The sequence below is a fragment of the Danio rerio genome, chromosome 13 (genome assembly GCF_049306965.1).
Source record: "Danio rerio strain Tuebingen ecotype United States chromosome 13, GRCz12tu, whole genome shotgun sequence".
Taxonomy (NCBI): Eukaryota; Metazoa; Chordata; class Actinopteri; order Cypriniformes; family Danionidae; genus Danio; species Danio rerio.
The window spans coordinates 10173225-10196419 of record NC_133188.1 but is presented as its reverse complement, the minus strand read 5'-3'; the positions used below and the strand labels follow the sequence as shown (position 1 = coordinate 10196419).

The 23195-nt window shown below is 39.3% G+C and overlaps 1 protein-coding gene across 3 annotated transcripts in view; it reads right to left on the bottom strand.

Moving 5' to 3' along the window:
• Positions 1-2745: 2745 nt before the first annotated feature.
• Positions 2746-23195, bottom strand: part of sema4ga (sema domain, immunoglobulin domain (Ig), transmembrane domain (TM) and short cytoplasmic domain, (semaphorin) 4Ga) — a 109655-nt gene continuing 89205 nt past the window's right edge. The window contains exons 10-16 of one of the 3 annotated variants that reach the window (XM_073920699.1): positions 21522-21669; positions 18152-18374; positions 17540-17655; positions 14010-14164; positions 11556-11617; positions 6314-10576; positions 2746-5359 (exon numbers count right to left, since the gene is read on the bottom strand). In XM_073920699.1, the coding sequence (XP_073776800.1) occupies positions 9675-10576; positions 11556-11617; positions 14010-14164; positions 17540-17655; positions 18152-18374; positions 21522-21669 (1606 nt within the window). In that variant the 3' untranslated portion in view covers positions 2746-5359; positions 6314-9674. Of the gene's footprint in view, positions 5360-6280; positions 10577-11555; positions 11618-13699; positions 13793-14009; positions 14165-17539; positions 17656-18151; positions 18375-21521; positions 21670-23195 lie in introns of those variants that run through there. The other 2 variants (XM_073920700.1, XM_073920701.1) reach the window with 2 other exon arrangements.

The following is a 23195-nucleotide window of genomic DNA, read 5'->3' as shown; positions in this document are numbered from 1 at the left end:
ACATTTGTACATAAAGGGTCCATATTGGTACCTTAAAATTCTATAGCATTACCTAAACAAGGGCGAGGCAGTGGCGCAGTAGGTAGTGCTGTCGCCTCACACCAAAAAGCTCATTGGGTCGCTGGTTTGAACCTTGGCTCAGTTGGCGTTTCTGTGTGGAGTTTGCATGTTCTCCCTGCCTTCGCTTGGGTTTCTTCCGGGTGCTCCAGTTTCCCGTTCCACAGTCCAAAGACATGCGGTATACAGGTGAATTGTGTAGGCTAAATTGTCCGTAGTGTATGAGTGTGTGTGTGTGAATGTGTCTGTGAATGTTTCCCAGAGATGGGTTGCGGCTAGAAGGGTATCTGCTGCGTAAAAACTTGCTGGATAAGTTGGCGGTTCATTCCGCTGTGGTGACCCCAGATTAATAAAGGGACTAAGCTGACAAGAAAATGAATGAATGAATTACCTAAACATTTTAAGAGGAACACTTTTGTTCTTTTTAGGTACTAATATATTCCCTTAAGGTATTAATATGGAACTTTTGGGTACAAATTTGTACCTTTTGAAAAGGTACCACCGCAGTGACAGATCGTACCTTTATTTCTGAGAGTGTAGGTGCTGGAGGATGGAGAACACTGGATGTCCATCGTAAAGAACCTGCAGGTCTGAGTAGGACACTATTCTTCTAAAAGTGATCAGGCAGACAAAACCATAAGTTGAAGAGATGTATAACTTTGTCAGAAGGTAGTACTCTTCCCATCTACTAGCTCACTTTGTTTGACTTGATAGTGGCGCTACAGTGGTCAAAACAGAGTCGCTCATACACTCCAATCCTGTTTTACCCTTCTATCTTAGACAGTGCTTATGCCTCATGGAGTGATTCTGGATTGGCTTCTTTTGGTGATCTTTACATTGATGGTGTTTTTGCCTTTTTTTTTTGTTAGTTGGCCTTTCAATTTAATGTCCCTAAATCAAATATTTAGATTTTTAGACACAAATTCGAGATTTTGTAAGCAAAAGTGTTCAGATGTAGACACCATACTGGGCATAGACCCCGGTGCTAAAGGTTAAATTTCTAAATTATTTAATATAATTGTTAATCTGAAATTTTCTTCTGATAACTTACGGACCATCTGGTCTCAAGACATTGGAATTGACATTGCCGAGAAGACATGGAAAATGGACTTGAACATGGTTAACTCTTCCTCAATCTGTGCACGTCACAGGCTAATACAAGGTAGTGCATAAAGCTCATTGGTCCAAAAGCAGGCTAGCTCGCATCAACCCGTCTATTAACCCTGAGTGCGGCAGGTGTCATTCTGGTTCAGCTACTTTATTTCATATGTTTTGGTCCTGTCCTTCCCTGCTTTCTTTTTGGAGACAAATATTCCTCTTGCTATCAGCTATTACCACTGTTGATTTTCCACCATGTCTAATTATTGGTTTATTTGGAGTTCTTCTACCCAACCACACTTTACCCTCTCATTTTGTAGCCTTTGTAGCCTTCTTAACCTTTCTGGCTAGGCGATTAATTCTTCTCAACTGGAAGAGCCCTCACCCTCCTTCTCACACTTGTTGGATTAGAAATGTTCTTTATTTTATGAAATAAAAAAAAAAGGTAGGTACTCTCTTCACCGACCTAACACTATTTTTACTAAATTGTCCAAACTCTTCAGCCTGACCCTGCTCCTTCTGATTGAGTCTCCACCCCCATTGCCCAGCTTTTACGGGAAACTATCTCTGGTCAGCACATTGTAGACTTGTTTTTTCCTGTATATAAGATTGCACTATTGTTGTTTTTTTATCTATTTATTTTTTATTATAATTTTTAAATAATTTATTATTATTTATAAAAAAAAACAACAACAAAAAAAAAAAACAGAGTCGCTCATAACTTCTAAACCACTTGCTCGAGACTCAAGTTGTAAGTTATAATTGGAATACATGACTTAAGCCCTGCTTGTTTTGTGAACTAATGTTAGGGTTTTCACCAAATCAGAAATAAAGTGGCATAGTCAGATACTTTGGAGTCTGAATATTAAAAGTTATCAATACAAGTAGACATTTTAATTCAGGTTTCCTACAGTATGGCCAAAAGTAGGAAGTGGCCACTTTTACAAAAATCTCCACAACTATTAAATGAAATGAGGTACAGTATCATCACCAGTCATCACAATATATGTATCTATGAGCTTGTGCTGAAATCACTGTGAAAAATAGTGTGGTTTTACTATAATGCAAAAAAAAAAAAAAAAAATGTAAACAACAACATAAAAAAGCATACTGATTTGAGGGTGGCACTGTGGCTCAGTGGTTAGCACTATCACCCCACAGCAAGAAGGTTGCTTGTTTGAGTCCCAACTCGGCCAGTTGACATTTCTGTGTGGAGTTTGCATGTTCTCTCCATGTTCACGTGGGTTTCCTCTGGGTGATCCGGCTTCCCCCACAGTACAAAGACGTGTGCTATAGGTGAATTGAGTAAACAAAAATTGCCCGTAGTGTACAGTATGTGTGTGTAAATGTGAGAGTGTATGGGTGTTTACCAGTATTAGATTGTGGCCGGAAGGTCATCCGCTGCGTAAAACATATGCTGGAATAGTTGGCGGTTCATTCCGCTGTGGCGACCCCTCATAAATAAGAAACTAAGTTGAATGAATGAATGAATAAATACTGACTTGAAAATCGGCATGCAGAGACCTTGTCCAAGGCAGCACCAACGTCTGTGAGGGCTTTGATACTTTTCAAAAGATACAGACACCAATCAAGTTCCAGCATATTTATTAGGCAGAGTTAAAAGAGTATAGTCCAAAGGAAAGTGTGGGCATGTTCGACTTAGGCTCCTAGAGGTCTGTGAGAAATTTGAAAGAAATTAGCCCTTTGCACAGCAAAATCCTCTGAGTAAAATTGACTCAGTTCAAAGAATATTTGGTCCCTCTTTAAATAAGGGCAAGCAGGTTGGTAAAAAGTAAAGCTGTTGTTTGTGGAGTTGCTTAATCATCCTCTGCTAAAATTTTAAGAGATTCAATGTGTTATATTTCAGCTGATTTCAGCTAAGGCTGTGACTGAAGTCAGTTGTAGCGTTGTGTTTCTCTTCTGTGTTTCTGCTTATTAACAGCAGATGTTCATCATCAGTACTCAATCATCACCCAATTAATCCTTTCAGTGTCTCATTAACTTGAATAACATCAGCTCAATTTAGAGAGGGACCAAATACTATCTAAACTGAGTATATTTTACTCAGAGGAATTTGCTGTGCACTATAGAGTTTTACACCTTGTCAGTTGTGCAGTGCTTTAATAGATCTGCTAATTGTGAACACTTTAGCTGCGTCCCAAATGGCACACTATACACTATGCACTCATGCACTATGTACTTATGCACTTACACACTCAACAGAATAGTACATGTATGTAGTGTCGTCCCAAAGGGCACACTGTTTTTTACTAAGCAAAAATTCAAACCGTTTCCTTGATGACATTTGACGGTTGCTAAATCAGTGAAATAAGCGACCAATTTATCAAATAATACCTGCCGTGAGTTTTGCCGCATTCACCATCGGGAGGCGCTATAATCCCTCTCGTAGGAGAATTTTGCTTCCACCATCCAAAATAAATAAAGTTATTCAACATGTGCGTCCGATATCTCCGCCCCTTCCACTACGTGAGCAAACCAGCGGCCTTTGAGTGCGTGAAGTGTCCATCATTACACACTTCATTTTAGCGGCTGAATGAGTGCATCATCCGGGTAATTAAAGTGCACTTATTATTTTTAGAGTTTTCAGTGTGAACACACTACTTACACTATTTATACTACAAAATGGCATAGAATAGTGCATAAGTATGCGATTTGGGACGCAGCTTTTGGCTCTAGAAGCACACCGGTCAATTACCATTCATTACAAAGCGACCATTATTTAAAAAACCTTCTACTGTAAACTAGTCCTGTATGTTTTTAGGTCAACCTCAACAAAACAGTTGTGGTGATCTCTGTACTGTCTATTGGGATCACCAATCTCGTTCCTGGAGGTCCGGTGCCCTGCAGGGTTTAGCTCCAACTTGCCTCAACACACCTGCCTGGGTGTTTCAAGTATACCTAGTAAGTCCTTGATTAGCTTGTTCAGGTGTGTTCGATTAGGGTTGGAGCTAAAATTTGCAGAACACCGGACCTCCAGGAACAAGTTTGGTGATTCCTGATCTTGATCAATACTTTAAGTTGAACTTTTGGCTTTGGAAAGCTTTAATATAGTCACTACAAAATGGGTGCTGCTAAATATACCAAAAAGCCTGTAATTCACAAATGAATGGTTGATCTTAATGAAATCTGCCATGCACATGCACAATATCATTGCAGAAAAGTTTGTACAATTATAATGTGATCTGTCTATAGGTGGTACAGTACTATAACTATTATAAAGGTGACTCATGGTGTTTGTCAATTAAATGAATTCACTGCAACTGACTAGAATGATATTTTCCTTGTTGATAAAGTAGTTACAGACTTCCTAAATAAAAAAAATCTGACTTCATAAGCAGCATGAGCGCTTGAACCCTCTATATTTATTTTAAATTCGAGGTGAACTTCCCTTTAAAGCTGATGTATGTGAGAATGTTCATCATTTGTCATGAATTACTTTTTATTGTCAATGTGTGAACAGCTTGTAACAATATTACATTATAAAAGTAGACCTTGTTCATGAAAGCATGTTGATTGAATTTAATGTGAAGAACTTTACTTTTTGCCGGGTAAAATCTAAGCATGATGTACTCTACCAAACAATCCAGAAGCATTCAACAAGACAAAAACAATGAATGCGAACAAAGTTTAAGGGAGAAAGCAGACTACACTATCAGCAGGACTCATCTCAGCTCTGTTCTGAACATGTGGCCTTAATGTTCCCCACTCGGCTCCACTGCAATCTGCATATTCTGATCTAAACAGACAGAACCAGGTGCTTCGCTCGCCTTAAGTAGCGGGAGATACGCCAAAAAGCTTTTGCACGCAAGTGTAGGCAGTCTGAAGTTGGACCTGTTCCAGGACGAACATTTACACAACGGCTTAATGGACTTACTGGAAGTAAAGGGATAATTAAACCCCCTAATATCACCATGTTACAATACTCATTGTTCATCATGTCCCCACTTACTTTATGTACTGCCAGAAGAAGCCCAAGTTCACTACGTTGCAACGATTCACTAAGCTCCTTTAATATTAACTGTAAAAGTAATATTTGGTCATGTCAAACTAAGTTCAACATCAGCTTTTCCTATTCAGCAGCCAATGACTCTAAAGTCTGCTGAAGGAGGAATCATGTCAATTCTTGGGCATGTTGTCTGATTTAAACTTCTGCGTCAAGCGCACGCGTATGCTATGGCGCAGCCTACGCGTTGACGTATAGCCCTACGCCATGGCCGTCGGCGTCGCTGAAGTGCACCTCTCAAAATATGTAACTACACGTCGCACCGATGCGTAGCATAAGCTCTGTGATTGGTCGGCTTGGTAGCGCTGACGAGTTAGGGCGGGACCGAGAGCCGTGCAAATGGCGCGAGCCCGATAATGCGATTGTTTACAAGTGTGGAGTCCCGTGAAGAAGCTATGGATGGAAAGTTTTGTTTTGTGTTTACTTCATGGTTAAAGTTGTTGCACGTCCATTGGTTCCTGCCTCAAAATGAGCGAGTTTGAGCCACTTGTACATTCAGGAAGCATTCAGAAAAAACTAAACAGCACAGCTACGCGCGTTGCATGCGCCGTTGGTTAAGCCGGTCACTTGACGCAGAAGTATAAACCAGGTTTAACCCATGGCGCATGCAACGCGCGTAGCTGTGCATTTATACTTCTACGCGCTGTCTCTGTTGGTCTGCATTAACACTTCCAAAACGCTAGTTGGCAGTGAGGTGTTAATGTTCCTGTGTCGAGTTTCTTCGCTGCTGTTTTGTTCTTTCTGAACGCTTCCGGGACATACAAGTGGCTCAAACTCGCTTATTTTGAGGCAGGAACCGGCGGATGTGCAACAACTTTAACTATGAGGTAAACACAAAACAAAACTTTCCATCCGTAGCTTCTTCACGGGGCTCCACACTTGTAAACAATCGCTCTATCAGGCTCGCGCTGATTGCGCGGCTCTCGGTCCCGCCCTGACTCGTCAGCGCTACCATGCCGACCAATCACAGAGCTTGCGCTACGCGTCGTTGTGACGTGTAGTCACATTTTTTGAGAAGTGCACGTCAGCGACGCCGACGGCCACGGCATAGGGCTATGCGTTGACGCGTAGGCTGCACCGTAGCATACGCGTGCATTTGACGCAGAAGTATAAATCAGCCTTTACGCCGGTCACTTGACTCAGAAGTATAAACCAAGACACCATCTGAAGTTTCAGTCTTAGGGCATAGTTCATGGTCCATCTCTTGGCTATAAATTCTGCAACCTTCCCTTTCGAGCATTTTGAATTTAAAGTACAACACAGTTTGATCATATCTGTCCTTATAGTATCATCCTCTCTTCAACATCCAATCCATTCCCTTCTAGATCTGTCAGAATAAGCAGCACCTCACAGAAAAAAAAAAATGCTACCAGTGCATAAAGTGCTTCTTAGTGGTTAATACTGTCTGTCATCATCCTGGGTTCCAAAGTCTGTGAAACTAGTAATAGTAATTTTCAATATTAGTACCATCAAGTGCATTTCTGTTCTGTTTTCAAAGCATGTTATCCCTGCTGTTTTGTATTTTGATTATTATTACTACACATGGTTATTGATATGGTCAGTGTTGACATAAATTAGAATATACAGTATGTAACCCTGAACCACTAAACCAGTCTTATGCTGCAAGGGTTTGTTTTTGGGAATAGCCAACAATACACTGTATGTGTCATAATTCTCAATAAATACTTTTTATTTTATAATAAAATCTATAGAATATTAAGCCTGTTTCAGTAAGGAGGTTCAACCAACTTGGAGTTTAAACTTGAACTCAAAATTGACTTAGAGAGATTAAAATCTCAGAGTTTTCGGTTTCAGAATAGCTGATCTGAGTTGGGTCTATCAACTTTGAGGAGACTAACTCAAGAGTTATGTGCGCACACCGCAACTATAAAAAAGGCATTACCAATGGATCGCAGATAATACGAGTGACCATGGCAATATCTAAAAAAAAGAGGGCAGCACTTCTTTTTCCAGCTGAACTCGATCTGCTTATGCAGTGTTATAGCAAATATGATCATATATTTAAGAAAGCAACATCGCTGCATCAGTGAAACAGACACAGTTAGCGTGGGAAAATAGCTGCTCAAGTAAATGTGCAAGCTTACATTTAAAGTATTTAATTATTTAAGTATAATAAAATGAGTAATGTAATATGTGACGTTTATTAAATTTTTACTTCTAAAAGTAGGGAATTGGCTGTATTTTGAAGTTATTTCAGATGTAATTGCATTAAATTACATAAAATAGGCTACTGCATAGTTTCTACAACAAATTTGACAAAACAAAAATGCAGATAACCTTCACTCAATGTTCTGTAGAAATGTTTAATTTAAGGTTCCACTTTTACACACGTTGATCAGATTAAGATACAATTTTTTAAAGTTGAGTTTTTGACAGATGTATAAGTGCACTCGTGTGTGTCTGCCTTTATTATTGATCAAGTGGCACAGGTTGATATGACATTTAGAATGTAAGCAGTACTAAAAAAAAAATAGAACGAGTAATAATCCCATTAATGTAGTAACAGTATATATCCCTGTCGGAGATCAGTGAATTTAAGCTAATTAATTATTAAAAAAGGACAAGCCATTCTCGTGACTTTGTTCTTTGTGTGATTGAAATGTAGGTAATAGCTATGATTCCATCCAAAAATGCTAATTAACTTTATGCGCAAACCTGGAATATCACATAAAAGATGTGTGAATAAAGCAGCGCCAACGAGTCAACAAAATGGTCACTTCCTGATTAACTGGCTCCAAATATCAACAGTAAAAACAGAATTTACTGCGGCAGAAGAAGCTGCGTGAATCTTTTCTTTATTTATTAAATGACTTTCACCTCAGAGGACAATGCGGACACACGATGAACGCGTTGAGGCGTTTGAAAGTGTGAGATGCAGAGAACAGATGCTCTTGACAAGCTCCAGATGCTCTGGAGGCAAATAATATTAATATACTAACACTAATACTGAAACGGTTGAGGCATTTTAGAATGACCAAAACAACATTTCAGATGTTTTACAGAGTGGTCAGCCTGCTGGTTTATCCTTTAACACACATTTTCTTCATCATAGGATCCCTTATAACAAACTTTTTTTAATACACATACTGGAATTTGTTCTGTAAAAGTGTTTCCATCGAAGTTTCATGTGAGACTTTTCTTATCAAATAAGAAGTTTATCCTACACAGTTATGCGCATGTTTTTATGCGTATTTATAGAAGTTCTGTGCATCTTGCCGTTTTCATCAACTGATTTTTTATGCGCATCTCCAAAACGAGCTTAACAATAGGTGAGTAGAAGCGTAAGGCTATGGCGAGAAATACCGCTTCATTTTTAAAAAAGGGGAGGAGACCCAAAGAATCTACGAGTTTAGAGAATAATAACCTGCTCCTGACCAGGTTGGGTTTACCACTGTAACTAACTCTGAGTTAAAGTTACCGCTCTTTCAGAAACAGGCTTGACTTACCCTGCTTTCTCAAATTTGACAAACCTACCATTTTGAAATGGAAAACCTAGAGTTTCTCTCATTTTAGGGTTAACATAATCTGAGTTTTCACTTAACCTCCTTTCTGAAACAGGGCCATTAAGTAAAAATCGTATTCCATGAAGTAATTTTGTAAATTTTAACATGTAAATATATCAAAACATATTTTTTTATTTAGTAATATGCATTGCTAACTTAACTTGGACATATTTAAATGCAATTTTCACAGTATTATTTTTTTAAAAACCCTAAAACTTCCAAATAGTTGATTCCCAAAGATTCCAAATAGCTGTATCTCAGCCAAATACTGTCCTACCCTAAAAACTATACAAGAATGAAATGAATAAAGTTCAATTATTTGGCTTTCAGATGATGTATAAACCTGGATTTACAAAAAAATGACTCTTATGACTGGTTTCTGTCGTCCAGGGTCACATTAAAATATAGAATGTAAGTGAAGACATTCAGTGCCCCACAGCACTAGATTTTTACACAAATTGGTCCATCCAGGTGCTCAATCTGAATTCATTTTGTTGCTTTTTCATGTAACAGAGGGCAGCTAGTAGGACCTGTGCAAGTAAACCTCAGTCTTCCATTAGCAACTAGTCTTTAATATCCTTGTCGGTATGCCCATTAAAAGTCCATAACGGAATCTTTTAATTGATTTCCTAAAATGGGCTCACACTGTCACTGACTGTACAACTCCAACACAAATGTTAGCAGAAACAAGCAAAGAGCTGCGCAATATATATTCCTGAGGTAGAATTTCCATCTTATGTGTTTGTTCTTTGCTATTTTGTGACCGGAGAGTTTTCCTTACTCAAAAATGCAACATTTGAAATGTCAACGGAGAGCCAGTCTGCCCCTTTTAGAGCCATTTTCCAATAAAAGCAGTTGCAGCTATTCAATAGCATCCTGTTAAAGTTAGTCTGGGTAAAAAAGGGAAATTGGGCAATGACTTTGCACTGCCCTTGAACACTTCAGAGGACACCAGTAGTTCAAACACAGTTTCACACTGAGCTTTCATCAGGTTTACTACACAGCTGCGTGTGCTTCCTCTTCTCCAGGATCCTGTTGAGCTCCTCTGTGAAGGAGTAATAGAGCGGAGACGTGGTGTCTCCATCTGTCTGTCTCAGTAATACATAGCTGTTGCCATTCATCTTGCGCAAAACGCTGGGTAAAGTGGCGGAGAGTCCGTTGATGAACTCCGATTCTGGAGGAGGTGGAAGAGGTGGAGCAGGAGGAAGATCTTTAGTAGGGGACGTCGACGCTTCACCTGGGACAATCTGCAGAAGGCCATCATGAGCGTCGGATTTCCCGTTGCAGTGGCTGGAGATGGTCTTGAGCTCCATATTGCCACCTCGCTTCTTTTCAGCTCGTAACGAGTATTTCCCCCTCCGCCCTTGCAAACAGAACCCCACATAAAGCAGGACGACTGTTAAAACGAAACACAAGCCTCCTAGGATTGTGATTAAGGATAGATACATGGCCTCCATGTTCCTCACGGACAGGAACTCGAAGCGAGGAGACATCGGGGTGGGGTCGAAGTCTTCCTCGGAGTCGCTTTGGGAAGACTGACTGGTCCAATAGATTTCTGTGGTGAAGCGTGGTTGTGTTGGCTTTACAGGAGGAGGCACTGGAAGCTCTTGGCGAACTGTCAAGCTGTAGATCAACACAGGAACACGGACACTGTTCTCTATAGCAAAGCAGCAGTAGTCACCACTCTGGTAAGGCTGGGCTTCGATGACTAGAAGACCGTCAGTGCCCACACGGAAACCAGAGTCCAGTCCGTAGCCTTTCAGTTCATTTCCATTCAGTGTCCACTCAGGGGTTGCCAGATTGGAGCTGAGCTCACACTGAAGCAGAACGTCATCGCCAGCCATCACAGAGCGAGAGCGGTGTAACACTTGATCTATGACAGAGCAATGACATGCTCACATCAGTTACAGGGACAGTGGAGTCATTCTGGGTTAATTAGCTTGCTTATATCATCGCAGTAAGGGTGATTCTTTGGACAATTCTAATTATAAATTTCAACATATAACCTTAGGCCCCGTTTACACTAATAAGTTTTGCTACGGTTACGCCATCCGTCCACACTACGCCGGAGTTTTCTAGTGCCGAAAATGGAGCGTTTTGGAAACGCTGGAGAGGCCATTTTCATTCTGAAATGCTGTTGCTCCGTCTCAGTGTGGACGAGGAAAAACTGAGACATCTGAAAACGGAGGCGGGGCTGCTGAGATTCGCTAGCTGATTGGGGCTTTTGTTTCATTGCGTATCTTTCCGTTATTCGTCAAGCCCCTAATCCCCTATCACATGACTATAACACATGGCTTTAACGCTACCGGAAGACAGCAGACCAGCCTTCACTGTAAACAACAACATGGACACAGAAATGGGAGCGTTGTTTGCACTATTGTCTGTTTTAGGCGCCATTGTGCAGTTATTCATTTGTTACGTTTAGTAACTCGACCTCTGCGTCTGTCCACAAAAATACCTCTCATGCTTTCTTTGCCATCGCATTCATTGTTCAACCGGCGTTTTTGACTAACAATAACCAAATGCCGAGCGAGACACATGCCTCCTGTTTATACTAGAACGCGCATGTCCAGAGTGCACGAATGGTCACGTGATATACGTTTTTGGTGGCGTAGTGTGGACGGAGATATGTTCAGAAACGCTAGGTGAAGCGCTAGTGTGGACGCAGATCGTTTTTGATCTAAAACGCCGTTTTAAAATTAAAACGCACTAGTGTAAACAGGACCTTGATGACTAAAACTTGAAAAAAAGCCAATCCAAGATATGAAATACTACAATAGTCTAAAAATAACACTAAAACAGCACTGAATCATCACCTCAACCCTGAATCCTACAACAAATGTAGTTCATACCATCTGCTGTGGATTTATCACAGCCCTGGTTTCCATTCTGAATATCCTGAGTCAGATTGGCTCTGCAGATAGAAAGAAGACATACGAACACACTATATTAACAGTATTACCTTCTGAAAAATTGCACTCCAAAAATTTTTAGAAAAATGTTGCAACTTATTGTTGTGTCAAATATGGCCCAACCCAACTAATGGGTTAAAAAGTGTCATTTACATTTATTTTTTAAAAATGGCCCTAATGTTGGTTTGTCCATATTAGACTCATTGTTCACAGTGTGATCATTTTGATGTTTTGGATGATAACTAACAACTAATTGTTTAAATGAATTATTTAAAATAAATAGACAATGATGATGAAACATTCAACAAGTGAATTATAGGCGTTATAACAAAATAATGTTAAGTATGAAAAATTGGTACGTTTATATTAGATTACATTTAAATTAATGCTATTTTTATGTCAACCCAATCACAAGTAGATGATAGTACTATAGATGTAAATGCTCTATAAGGTTTTGAGCTTGTCCACTTTTGACCACTTCCAATGGGTGTAGAAAATGCATTTCATAGCGATATTTGACAAGATTGCTATTGAGGTGTAAACGATCATGCAGTTAAAAGCATTCAAACTAACATAAAGACCACCAGCTCTCCACCTACTGAGCGAACGTGATCCTTTTGGACATGTTGTGAAAGTGCACAAAACAAAATATTCAAACTTCATTGTGTGGTACAAAAACACACAGATTATTATCAACATCATGTTTGAATCATAGCATGTGTTCTTGTTAAATCTGAAGGCAAAATCTGTAGACAAGCAGTCATAAGAGAGACACATTCAAACCTATGTTAAAGGTGCCATAGAGTACATTTATTATATATGTTAAACTGCTCCCCGATATCTAAATAGTAGGCCTGTGGCTTAGTTAAATTAAAACATTCTCCAGTTTTATGATTATTTATATATTAATTTTATTTTATTTTTTTTACATTTATTTAAAGATTTACAATGACAAAAGAGTAGTATAGGTGTCTCATGTCATCATATACAATAATTTAGCCATCTATTATACAATCTTCTATTGGCTAGTAATTCAAGTCTTTTTTTGAAGGATAAAATTACAAAAAAATTAAATTAAAACAAAATAAAAAGTCTTTCAAGATACATTCTCCAAAAACTCCCATAAAGGTGTCACGATAACCAGCGATCGTTCTCCATAGATCGCTGGTTCCCACACAATAACCATGGACTACACTTCCGCCTTTTCCTGGACTACATATTCATACATGACTTTTCCCAGACACACATGCTTACTCATCTAGACTGATTACACTCGCTACACCTGAGGATTGTCAGAGACTGATTGCACACCCTACTTAAGCCACACATTCACCCTCTCAGTTGGCCGAGTCCTCTGTAACGTCAGGGGTGACACACACAACTGGAGGTAAGATTCAATATGCAGGTTTAATCGTGGTCAGGCAAGCAATGGTCAATACAGGTGCTAACGGGTATGTACAGGCAGTCCAGAATCGTAGTCGTATAAACAGGCAAGAGGTCAGAAGGCAAGCGCTAAACAGGAGAACAAGGATATCACAGGATAAACAAGACTCAGCAAACTGAAAGGGTGAATGTGTGGCTTAAGTAGGGTGCGCAATCAGTCTCTGACAATCCTCAGGGGTAGCGAGTGTAATCAGTCTTATATTCTTATATTCAGCTGTGTACTAGTGTTTTTTACACTGACAAAACTAAACTAAACTTAACTAACAAAAAGTACATTTAAACACACCTTATTCCTCTATGGGTTGGCGATGAATAAATGTATAATTCATTTATCATAAATTTTGCGTTCTGAAAATAGATGAGACACATGATTGCGTTTGTTGCTAGATGAGATATGTTTGCGGCTAGAAGTTAATGAGAATTATTCATATAATATATTAATTTACCCATTAATTGTATTTTATTAACGTCAAACCCCAACCCTAAACCTAACCATCACAAAAATACAGTAGTAGTGATTGTTATTTATGTTATTCATTAAATTACCTAATATATTGTATTTTATTAACATCTACAACTACCCCAACCCAAAACCCAACCATCACAGTAATGTAAAAATAATAATTATTGTTGTACAGTGTTGCAAAAACGAAAATCCTATCTAGACTTTACCTATGATTGCCTTTTACACTTCTTGTCTCTTCCGTTTTCAAAATAAGAGTCCCACATACAAGCTAAAAGAAAAATATAATTGTTTCTCACCAGGATTTTACACTCAGTTTAGAATGTACTCAAATTACAGGATTTACATATACAAGAATGAGGAAACAATGTTGTTTAAGGTTCATGGTATGGCTGTATCCATGTGCTGAAGACTTATTTTCACAGCCTTGAACATTCAGATATTAATTCTATGGCAACCTTAATAACAGGGGTTATTACCATTCATACCTGCTGTTGTGAGATGTGATGTCTACACACTCCAGTCCATCCCAGGCACAGAAGGGATCACGTGCCATCACGCAGTCGAAGCACGAGGAGTATCTGGTGCAAGTGGACAAGGGCAGCTGCACCACTGAGGTGGGCGAACCTACATACACACTCATCTGACAAAAAACATTCAAGTGGGCTATAAGATATACATTGTGGGCTGTCACACACATATACAGTGCATCTGGAAAGTATTCATAGCACTTCACTTTTTGCACATTTTTTTATGTTACAGCCTTATTCCAAAATAGATTAAATGTATTAATTTCTTTATTGTTGCAAATTTATTAAAAATAAAAAACCTGAAAAATCACATATACATCAGTATTCACGGCCTTTGCCATTAAGCTGTAAATTGAGCTCAGATACAGTCTGTTTCCAATGATTATTCTTGAGATGGTTCAGCAGCTTTATTAGAGTTCACCTGTGGTCAATTCTGTTTATTGGACATGATTTGAAAAGGCATACACCTGTTTATATAAGGGCTGTAGGGAGTCAACGGATCGTTCCAGAACCGAACAAGTCACAGACTATATTTTTCTTAAAAGATTGGTTGGTGCCTACATGTCTGAGCTTTGATTTCATTTTCAAAGCAATCCACAGGCACCCAGCAAAAGGCAATCCACAGGATGACTAGCCAGTCAACATCACAGTTGCGTGTTAATTAACTTTACACCTTAAAACAATAAGAGGCTCTACAATCAAAAACCCACCAAACCGGTTTTTGAGAAGTACCTTTTGGTTCGCATGTCCTTTGGCATCTGCAAGGAATACACATTCTCAGGCAGACACAGAAGCGATCAGAAACGCTTCCAAAGTTTAATGGACATTTAAGTAAAACAGTTTATTTGAGTAATTTACGTTTGCTTTATGTTTCTGTAGGTTTTTGTGTGTACATGTTCCATGTGTTTAACAAAACTGTTATGGATAGTTATTGAGCAAAAGCCCTTAGTGACAAATGAAATCTACAGAATGTTTGTGAAATACTTCATGTTTGGTATTGATTAAAAGCTAGGAACAGTTCAAATGCATTGGTTTATATGAAGAAACCATACTATGAAAAGTGTCCATGTTATGAGACTTTATTTTAACCACTATGCTATCAAAGCAGTACCCACACCAGGTGTCAACCCGGCCTCCTAGAGGGCAGAATTGGGGTGTGACTCCACCCCGCACCTTATCTAATTGGACAAGTATTGTGTAGACCCAGCCTCTACCAAAGCCTATAAAACTTTGAACAAAGGAATTTCATCGTCGTCTTTTGCCGGTCATCTTTGCCAGTCGTCACCGCCGTCGCTGCCCGGACGTCGCTCTTCTCGTGCCGTGGCCGTTACATCGCCTCGCCGGAAGCCTCGTTACATCACGGAGCAGACCACAACCTTTACTTGCTGCCGGCTTGACCCCCGATCTGCTTGTGCAACAACGAGCCATCGGGTCAACACATCCAAACTCTGAAACTCATCATAACTACAGGAACCCAGGAAGGACTTCGAACGCCGACTTGTCCAACATCCGTATCCCTAGCAACCGACTCCAAGCTTCCCTAAAAGTAAGGAAACCACTCTTCACCGTCGAGGGAATTCCAGCACGTCAATGAAGTTGCTACGCTGACCAATCAGCTTCGCCGGGATTTCCCTTTGGACCAGTTGAGGAAACCAAAATTCCATCAGAACGCAAGTAGCACAAACAAGGTTTCTATCCATTGCTGACACTGGTGTGAATTATGTTTAAGTAGTAAAGAATAGCGAAATTCTCTGCTTTTATGGTTTTTCTCAGGTTGCAATGCTAAGAACTTAGCAAAGGCTAGAAGTTAAATCCACTCAGTCAAAACTCTCCTCAAACTGCTTGTGCGTGTGTGTATGTATGTGCATTTGTTTGTTTTACGTAGATTAGTACTTTGTGTTATAGAGTAGCAATAAACTTTTGTTTCGTTTTAAGATCAGTGTTGGTGTGTTGTGTGCTTTATAAGTTAATGCCTCAGCTTCAGATACTGCTACCTTGCTCATTAAATAATTAGATACTGTTTTTATATTGTTATTGTTGGCCACGTAATAATATAATACAGAATTGCTTTACACTAAACGTTCTATTTGCTGGACAATTACTTAAGTTAAGTGTAAGCTTTAAATAATTCTATGTGAATCATGTTCAAATCTTTGATTTGAATCCCCAAAGTTTAAACATGATTAAAACCAAAGAGCTGATTCTTACAGGGCCCAGGGTTGACAGTGCATGTCAAAGCACAAACCAAGCATGAAGACAAAGGAATTGTTTCGAGGCACTGGGGAAGGTTACAGAAAAATCTCTGCTGCTCTGAACGTTCCAATGAGCACAGTGGCCTCCATCATCTGAAGGTGGAAGATGTTTGGAATCACCAGGACTCTTCTTAGAGCTGGCTGTGATCGGGGGAGAAGGGCCTTAGTCAGGGAGGTGATTAATAACCCGATGGTCACTCTGTTTGAGCTCCAGCATTCTTCTATGAAGAGAGGAGAACCTTACAGAAGGACAATCATCTGTGCAGCAATCCACCAATCAGGCATGTATGGTAGAGTGGCCAAACGAAAGCCACTCCCCACCTGGAATTTGCCAAAAAGCATCTGAAGGACTCTCAGACCATAAGAAACTAAATTCTTTGGTCTGATGAGACTAAAATTGAAGTCTTTGGAGTGAATGCCAGGCATTACGTTTGGAGAAAATCAGGCACCGCTCATCACCAGGCTAATACCATACCTACAGTGAAGCATGGTGTTAGCATCATGCTGTGGGGATGTTTTTCAGCAGCAGGAACTGGAAGACCAGTCAGGATAGAGGGAAAGATGAATGCAGCAATGTACAGAGACATCCTGAATGAAAACCTGCTTCAGAGTGCTCTTGACCTCACACTGGGGCGACGGTTTATCTTCCAGCAGGACAATGACCCAAACCACACCGCCAAAATATCAATGGAGTGGCTTCACAACAACTCAGTGAATTTCCTTGAGTGGCCCAGCCAGAGCCCAGACCTAAATCCTATTGAACATCTCTGGAGAGATCTGATGGCTGTACACCGTCGCTTCCTATTCAATCTGATGCGTGAGAGGTACTGCAAAGAGTAATGGGCAAAAAATTCCCAAAGACAGGTGTGTCAAACTTGTGGCATCATATTCAAAAAGACATAAGCCTGTAATTGCTGCCAAATGTGCATCAACATAGTACTGAGTAAAATCTGTGTATACGTACAGTATGTGCATGTGATTTTTCAGGTTTTTTTATTTTAAATAAATTAGCAATTTCAAAAAATATTTCTTCACATTGTCATTATGTGGTATTGTGTGTAGAATTTTGAGGAAATAAATAAATTTAATCAATTTTGGAAAAAGGCTGTAACATAAAAAATTTGTAAAACATAAAGCGATATGAATACTTTCTGGAAGAACTGTAAATTCAAACAGAATTTAATTTGCAGACCTTTTGAAATTATGGATTTAGTGAACTTGAGGTTCATTTCTCACCTGTTTCTTAGAGATGACTATACTGTCCACAGGCTGGGGCTCCTCAAACAGCTGGAGCTCTTCAATGATATGCAGATGATCTTCAACCTTCACTGCTCGCTGCAGCCAACCTTCATCTGGAGGAACATCAAAATCAAATAAAATACATTACATTGAATATACTTGTTTTATACTTGTTTGTCAAATGATATTTGCTACAGAAAGCAAAGATATTCACTGCATGCATTAATTTTGGCCTGAAAGACCTGATATATCTTATTTTACTTATCATGCAATAAAGTGTCACCTAGAAACATCCCTGACCCACAGACCAACGGGAGTTTGAAGGTGTTTTTCAGCCCAAGTGAACAATCTAAATTAAAACTAAAAGTTGTTTTGTCAAGCTGTGTCAATTTCTTGGAATAAACTTGGAATAAACAATATTTTTTGCCAGAAGTTGTTCATAACTATGCCACATTGGTTCATACTTGCATCTAAATCAGGGACTGTATAAACTCCGTAAATCATCAATAGATTTGTTAATTTGACCTTCATGATTCTGCTCCACTCAAAAAAAACTTTTAAAACAGATGTTTGATAGATAAAAGTTAAACAGAGGTCACTGTAACTTACCTGTTCCAATAAAGAGTATATGGTATATCTGCCCATCTAAACCAGTCACTGTGTGTACAGCAATTTTAGTGTAGTCTACATTCCTCCTGAACAGAAGAGGGCGCTGTCCTTGAGGAAGAATCTGCCTGTACATGAGTGGATGGCGACGGACAAAGTGAAGTACATCGTCTGGCAGGTTGATGGATGAGTTGATGCCTTTTGCTCTATGTTGATCTGTGATGCACTAAAAGAAATTAGATTTATTATATTATAATATTATAAAAGCATGCAGTTAAGTCAAGATTGGACCCAAAATAAACACATCATGGACAGCTATTTGACATGCGGGAAAAATCTTGTGTTTAAAAGATATCAACAGGATATTTACACATCTCAACCCTACACTACATAAAATAATTTGTACAATAAACTTAGCAGTATTAATACATCAACTGATGTCTATATAATATAGGCATATGATATGATATATATGATAAAATTACGAAACCCAAAATGTTAGACGACCTGTAAATCAAGTTCAAATAACATTACAGGAGATCAATGTGGAGATCGGCTAACATTAGTTTTACTTTCTTAATTGTTATTTTAGACCCATAAAGAGAATTACTACTAGATAGTGATCAGCTGTATTTTCCCCGTCTTGGCTAGATGTGTATCACCAAACTAATAATAAAGCCCAATAACGCATTCACTTTACCGAATAAACAGTGATCCAATAGATCCCGCAGGTCAGAAAGTATAGTTTACTGCTGAAATAATTTTATCAAGGTAAAATAACAGAAATCAAATAATAACACTTCAATTTCCTCCCAAAGCTCTGACGGTCTGTTTAGAGAAACTGTCAATCACAACGGTCAATCATGATGACACGTCCCGTTTTCATAGTATTAAATTAATGGCTAAGAACATACTGTTTACAAAAATGAAGATCTGCACCTATATCAGCTGAAAACCAGTGCCTTAAATGACCAAAACCATCTTTCGGGACATTTTATTGCAAGTGTAATTCATTATTTTTTTTTTATATATGTAGGCTTATGCCTCATTCATTAACACGGAGGAGGCGGGCTTTATAACTTGTACTGCAGCCAGCCCCCGGGGGGCGATCTAACGGCCAAGACTAGAGCTGCGTCCCAAATCGCTTATGCACTATTCTACGCCAATTTGTAGTATAAATAGTGTAAGTAGTGTGTTCACACTGAAAACCCTAAAAATAATAAGTGCACTTTAATTACCCGAATGATGCACTCATTCAGCCGCTAAAATAAAGTGTGTAATAATGGACTCATGTGGCGGAAGGGGTGAAGCTATCGGGCGCACATGTTGGATTACTTTATTTAGTTTGGATGGTGAAGCAAAATTCTCCTACGAGAGTGATTATAGCGCCTCCCGATGGTGAATGCGGTTATACTCACGGCAGGTATTATTTGATAATTCGGTCGTTTATTTCACTGATTTGGCAACCGTCAAACGTCATCAGGGAAACGGTTTGAATTTCCGCTTAGTAAAAAACATTAGTGCTCCATTTGGGATGACACTACCTACATATACTATCCTATTGAGTGTGTAAGTGCATAAGTACATAGTGCATGAGTGCATAGTGTGCCATTTGGGACGCAGCTCTTCACTCAAAAGCAGGCATGTGGCACACTTGTTTCTAATGCTTTGATTAATTTGAAAAACACCTTTCAACTACCGTTGTATTGTCAGGGTTGTGTGTTTGTGTCATGTGCTTTCCCCATGTGCTGCGCTCCATGTGCTTCTGTTTATGTCATGTGATTCCTTTGTTCTGTTTTCCCGCCATTTGTTGGTGTTCAGCGTTTCCACCTGTGTCTCACCCCTGTGTGTAATCTGTTAATCATGTCCCACTGAACCCGGGCGGGCTTAGCCTGAAGAAGCAACATGGGACCATCCTCCTGCGGGCCCACCACCTACAGGGGGAGTCGTAATGGGCCGGTGCATTGTAGAACAGGTGGTGGGTCAAAGGTTAGGACTATGCCAACTCGATCGTCGGGCACAGAAACTGGCTCATAGGACATGGAATGTCACCTTACTGGAAGTCTTGTGTCTGGATTCTGCCACTCCAATCCTGTTAATTCTTGTTTTGGTGGCAGAGTACTAACACTAGTCAGGTCATGTGTTATATGTGGTGCTCGGCTTGAGGTTTCTCGGGTTGAGTACCTCTTTCTTGTCATTGTCCTTATCATTGTGTGAGTGCCTGCCTGGTTACACTTGATGCGGGCCCGCCAGGTCCGGACGTGGTATGGGTGCGCCCTCTTGTCCTCGTGTTTTTGTCTGCAATGTGATGCTCATTTCAGCGTTTCAGTTGGTTTCGGTTTCAGATGGCGCTGGGAGGGAACATTTACGTCGCATATGTGAGCGCACAGTATCTTTATTTATCGTATGCTCGTGTGTTCTGTTTCATGTTTACATCGTAACCACAAGCTTTAGTATCTTGTTTTATGTGAGCCTGCAGTCAATGAGCTCTCTCATTGGCTGTGTGTTCTAGTCCTGTTTGTATGTAAGCACATGGTTGTGTTGTGTTCTTGTACTATGTGTTCTTTTGTCTAGTGTCTTGTCCCACCCACCTTGTTTATTTATTCTCCTAGTGTGCTCTGTTCTGTGCTGGTCCGTTGTTGATTGTATGCTTTCTCTTGCTGTTGTATGAGGTCCGTTGATGTCTGGTCTACAACAGTTGTTTAATGTAGTGTGTCATGCAAGGAACCAAATCAAGTGAAGTCTAGTTGAGTGTGTAATATAATGCCATGCTTTCCCCACATGGGGAGATTTGAGTTTTTTTTTTTTTTTAATAAATCCTTCATTTTCCGCATTTGGGTCCTGGCCTCCTCTCCATTCACCCCATACCTTGACAGCTTGTGTAAAAACGTAAGGTAGGCCAAAGAAACTTAAATGATCCTTTCCTTTATGTTTCTAAGACATCAATTATACTGTAAAGCGTCTCACTTGCTCATTAGACTTATCGCAGATTTACAATTCATAATGCACCCAATCAGCCAAGATTTTCCGCCTGACACTAATCTCCATGGCAAAAAAAAGCTTTGATGAAATAAGCCCTTTTCTCCATATGCACTCTGCAAAATTGCTCATCAGCTTCTGATTTCTGGATAAAACCAGAATGACACTACCTGTACCTCTGTGTGCTGTCTGAAGCAGAGACTTGTGTCAAAACCACACAGCTATTAGAGAGCTTTAGTAGCTCCACTTATGAAATGCTGACTTATGAAATGCTGGCTTTCCTGTCATAGTCAGCAAGCAGGCAGAGTTTCAGAGATGATGATAATCAAACCAGTGTAAGACGGAACAGGGGATCAGTTTAGCTGTAATCCAGTACTGCTTCCATTGGGCTTACCGAGCCGGGTCGCGGTTCTGGCACCTTCCCTGTGTACTGAGTCCATTTGGAGTTGGAGTCTTCTTTGCTCTCCATGTAAGGCCCATCAAAGGCCCACTGGATATCCGAAACTGAGTACTGGCAGATAGCAGATGCTTTGACATTTTTCCTGAAAAATTAAAAAAGGTATAAGCACTGGTTAGTATTCTTTCAGAGCAGTAGAAAGAAATCCTACTCTATACCAACGCCCACTCTTTCCATTATACTTCCAAGAAGATTTGTGAATAGACGGTACATTCATGAAAGCTGTGAATCAGCCTAGTTTTTCCAGTTGGTGTACGCATGGGTTTATTAAGCGAAGAGCCTCTCAGCCTGCGCTGCGCTCATTGTTTCTCAAGGTCTTGGCATGCCTGCGAAAAACCCTCATAAGCCCACTGTGTAACCATGGAAACACGAAAAATAGATTACAAATTTATCAAAAAGTGTGCAAGAGAGGTGAGGGATGACAGTGAGTGGGTGAAAGGGGTGAGACAGGAACATAGACAAAGCTCCTCAAGTGCAACCTAGTGATAAAAATCAAGGGACACTTATAATAAGTGATTATAAAGGAAAAAGTGGAAATATAGGAAAGAATCGTTTCCAATAGTACTCTACAGTTTATCTAGCAATTACACTTCCTAGTGTCATTCCAAATATACAGGAGATGCTTTTTCTTTTTTTTCATAGAATACAAAGGTTATGCATTTGACGTCAGAGTTATTAGGCCCCTTTTTTCTTTTTTAAATATTTCATAAATGATGTTCAACAGAGCAAGGGAATTTTCACAGTATGTCTGATAATATTTTTTCTTCTGGAGAAAGTCTTAATTGTTTTATTTCAGCTAGAATTAAAGCAGTTTTTAATTTTTAAAATACCCTTTTGAGGTAAAAATTATTAGCCCCTTTGAGGTATATTTATTTTTTATAGTCTACAGAACAAACCATCATTATACATTAACTTGCCTAATTAACCTAGTTAAGCCTTTCAATGTCACTTTAAGCTGAAAACTAGTGTCTTGAAAATTATCTAGAAAAAATATAAATACTGTCATCATGGCAAAGATAAAATAAATCAGTTATTAGAAATGAGATATTAAAACTATTATGTTTTGATAGTTTTGATAGTTGAAATGTGTTGAATAAAATCTTCTTTGTTAAATAGAAATTGGGGCAAAAAGTACACACGGGGGTTAATAATTCAGGAGGGTTAATAATTCTGACTTCAACTGTATATTTAGCAGAATGTCCAAGCTGCTCTCTTCCATGCAATGATACAAGAGTTTTAGAAACTGTTCAAAATTTCTCCAAACAACTTGTTTTATATTCCAGTCAAAATCCAATTCCATGACATTGAAATTATAATATCGCCTACAGTAGGTGAAGAACTAAAATCGCTGCGACCCCTCCCAACCAGGGCCCCCAGAATCGTCACCATCTTTCAATCTCTCAATTCTTCCCCCACACATCTATAACTTTGGCTACGAATAAAATAAACAATTCAGCATTCATATGCAGGGCTCAACAATAGAAAGACCTTGGAAGAGTAAAAACATGTTGTGCTATTTTGTCTTGAAAAGCCAGGTTTTAAAGAGGCCATGAATAACCTCATTTTTTGTACTTTTGTTCTCAATATTTGACATTTCAAAAACATCAGAAT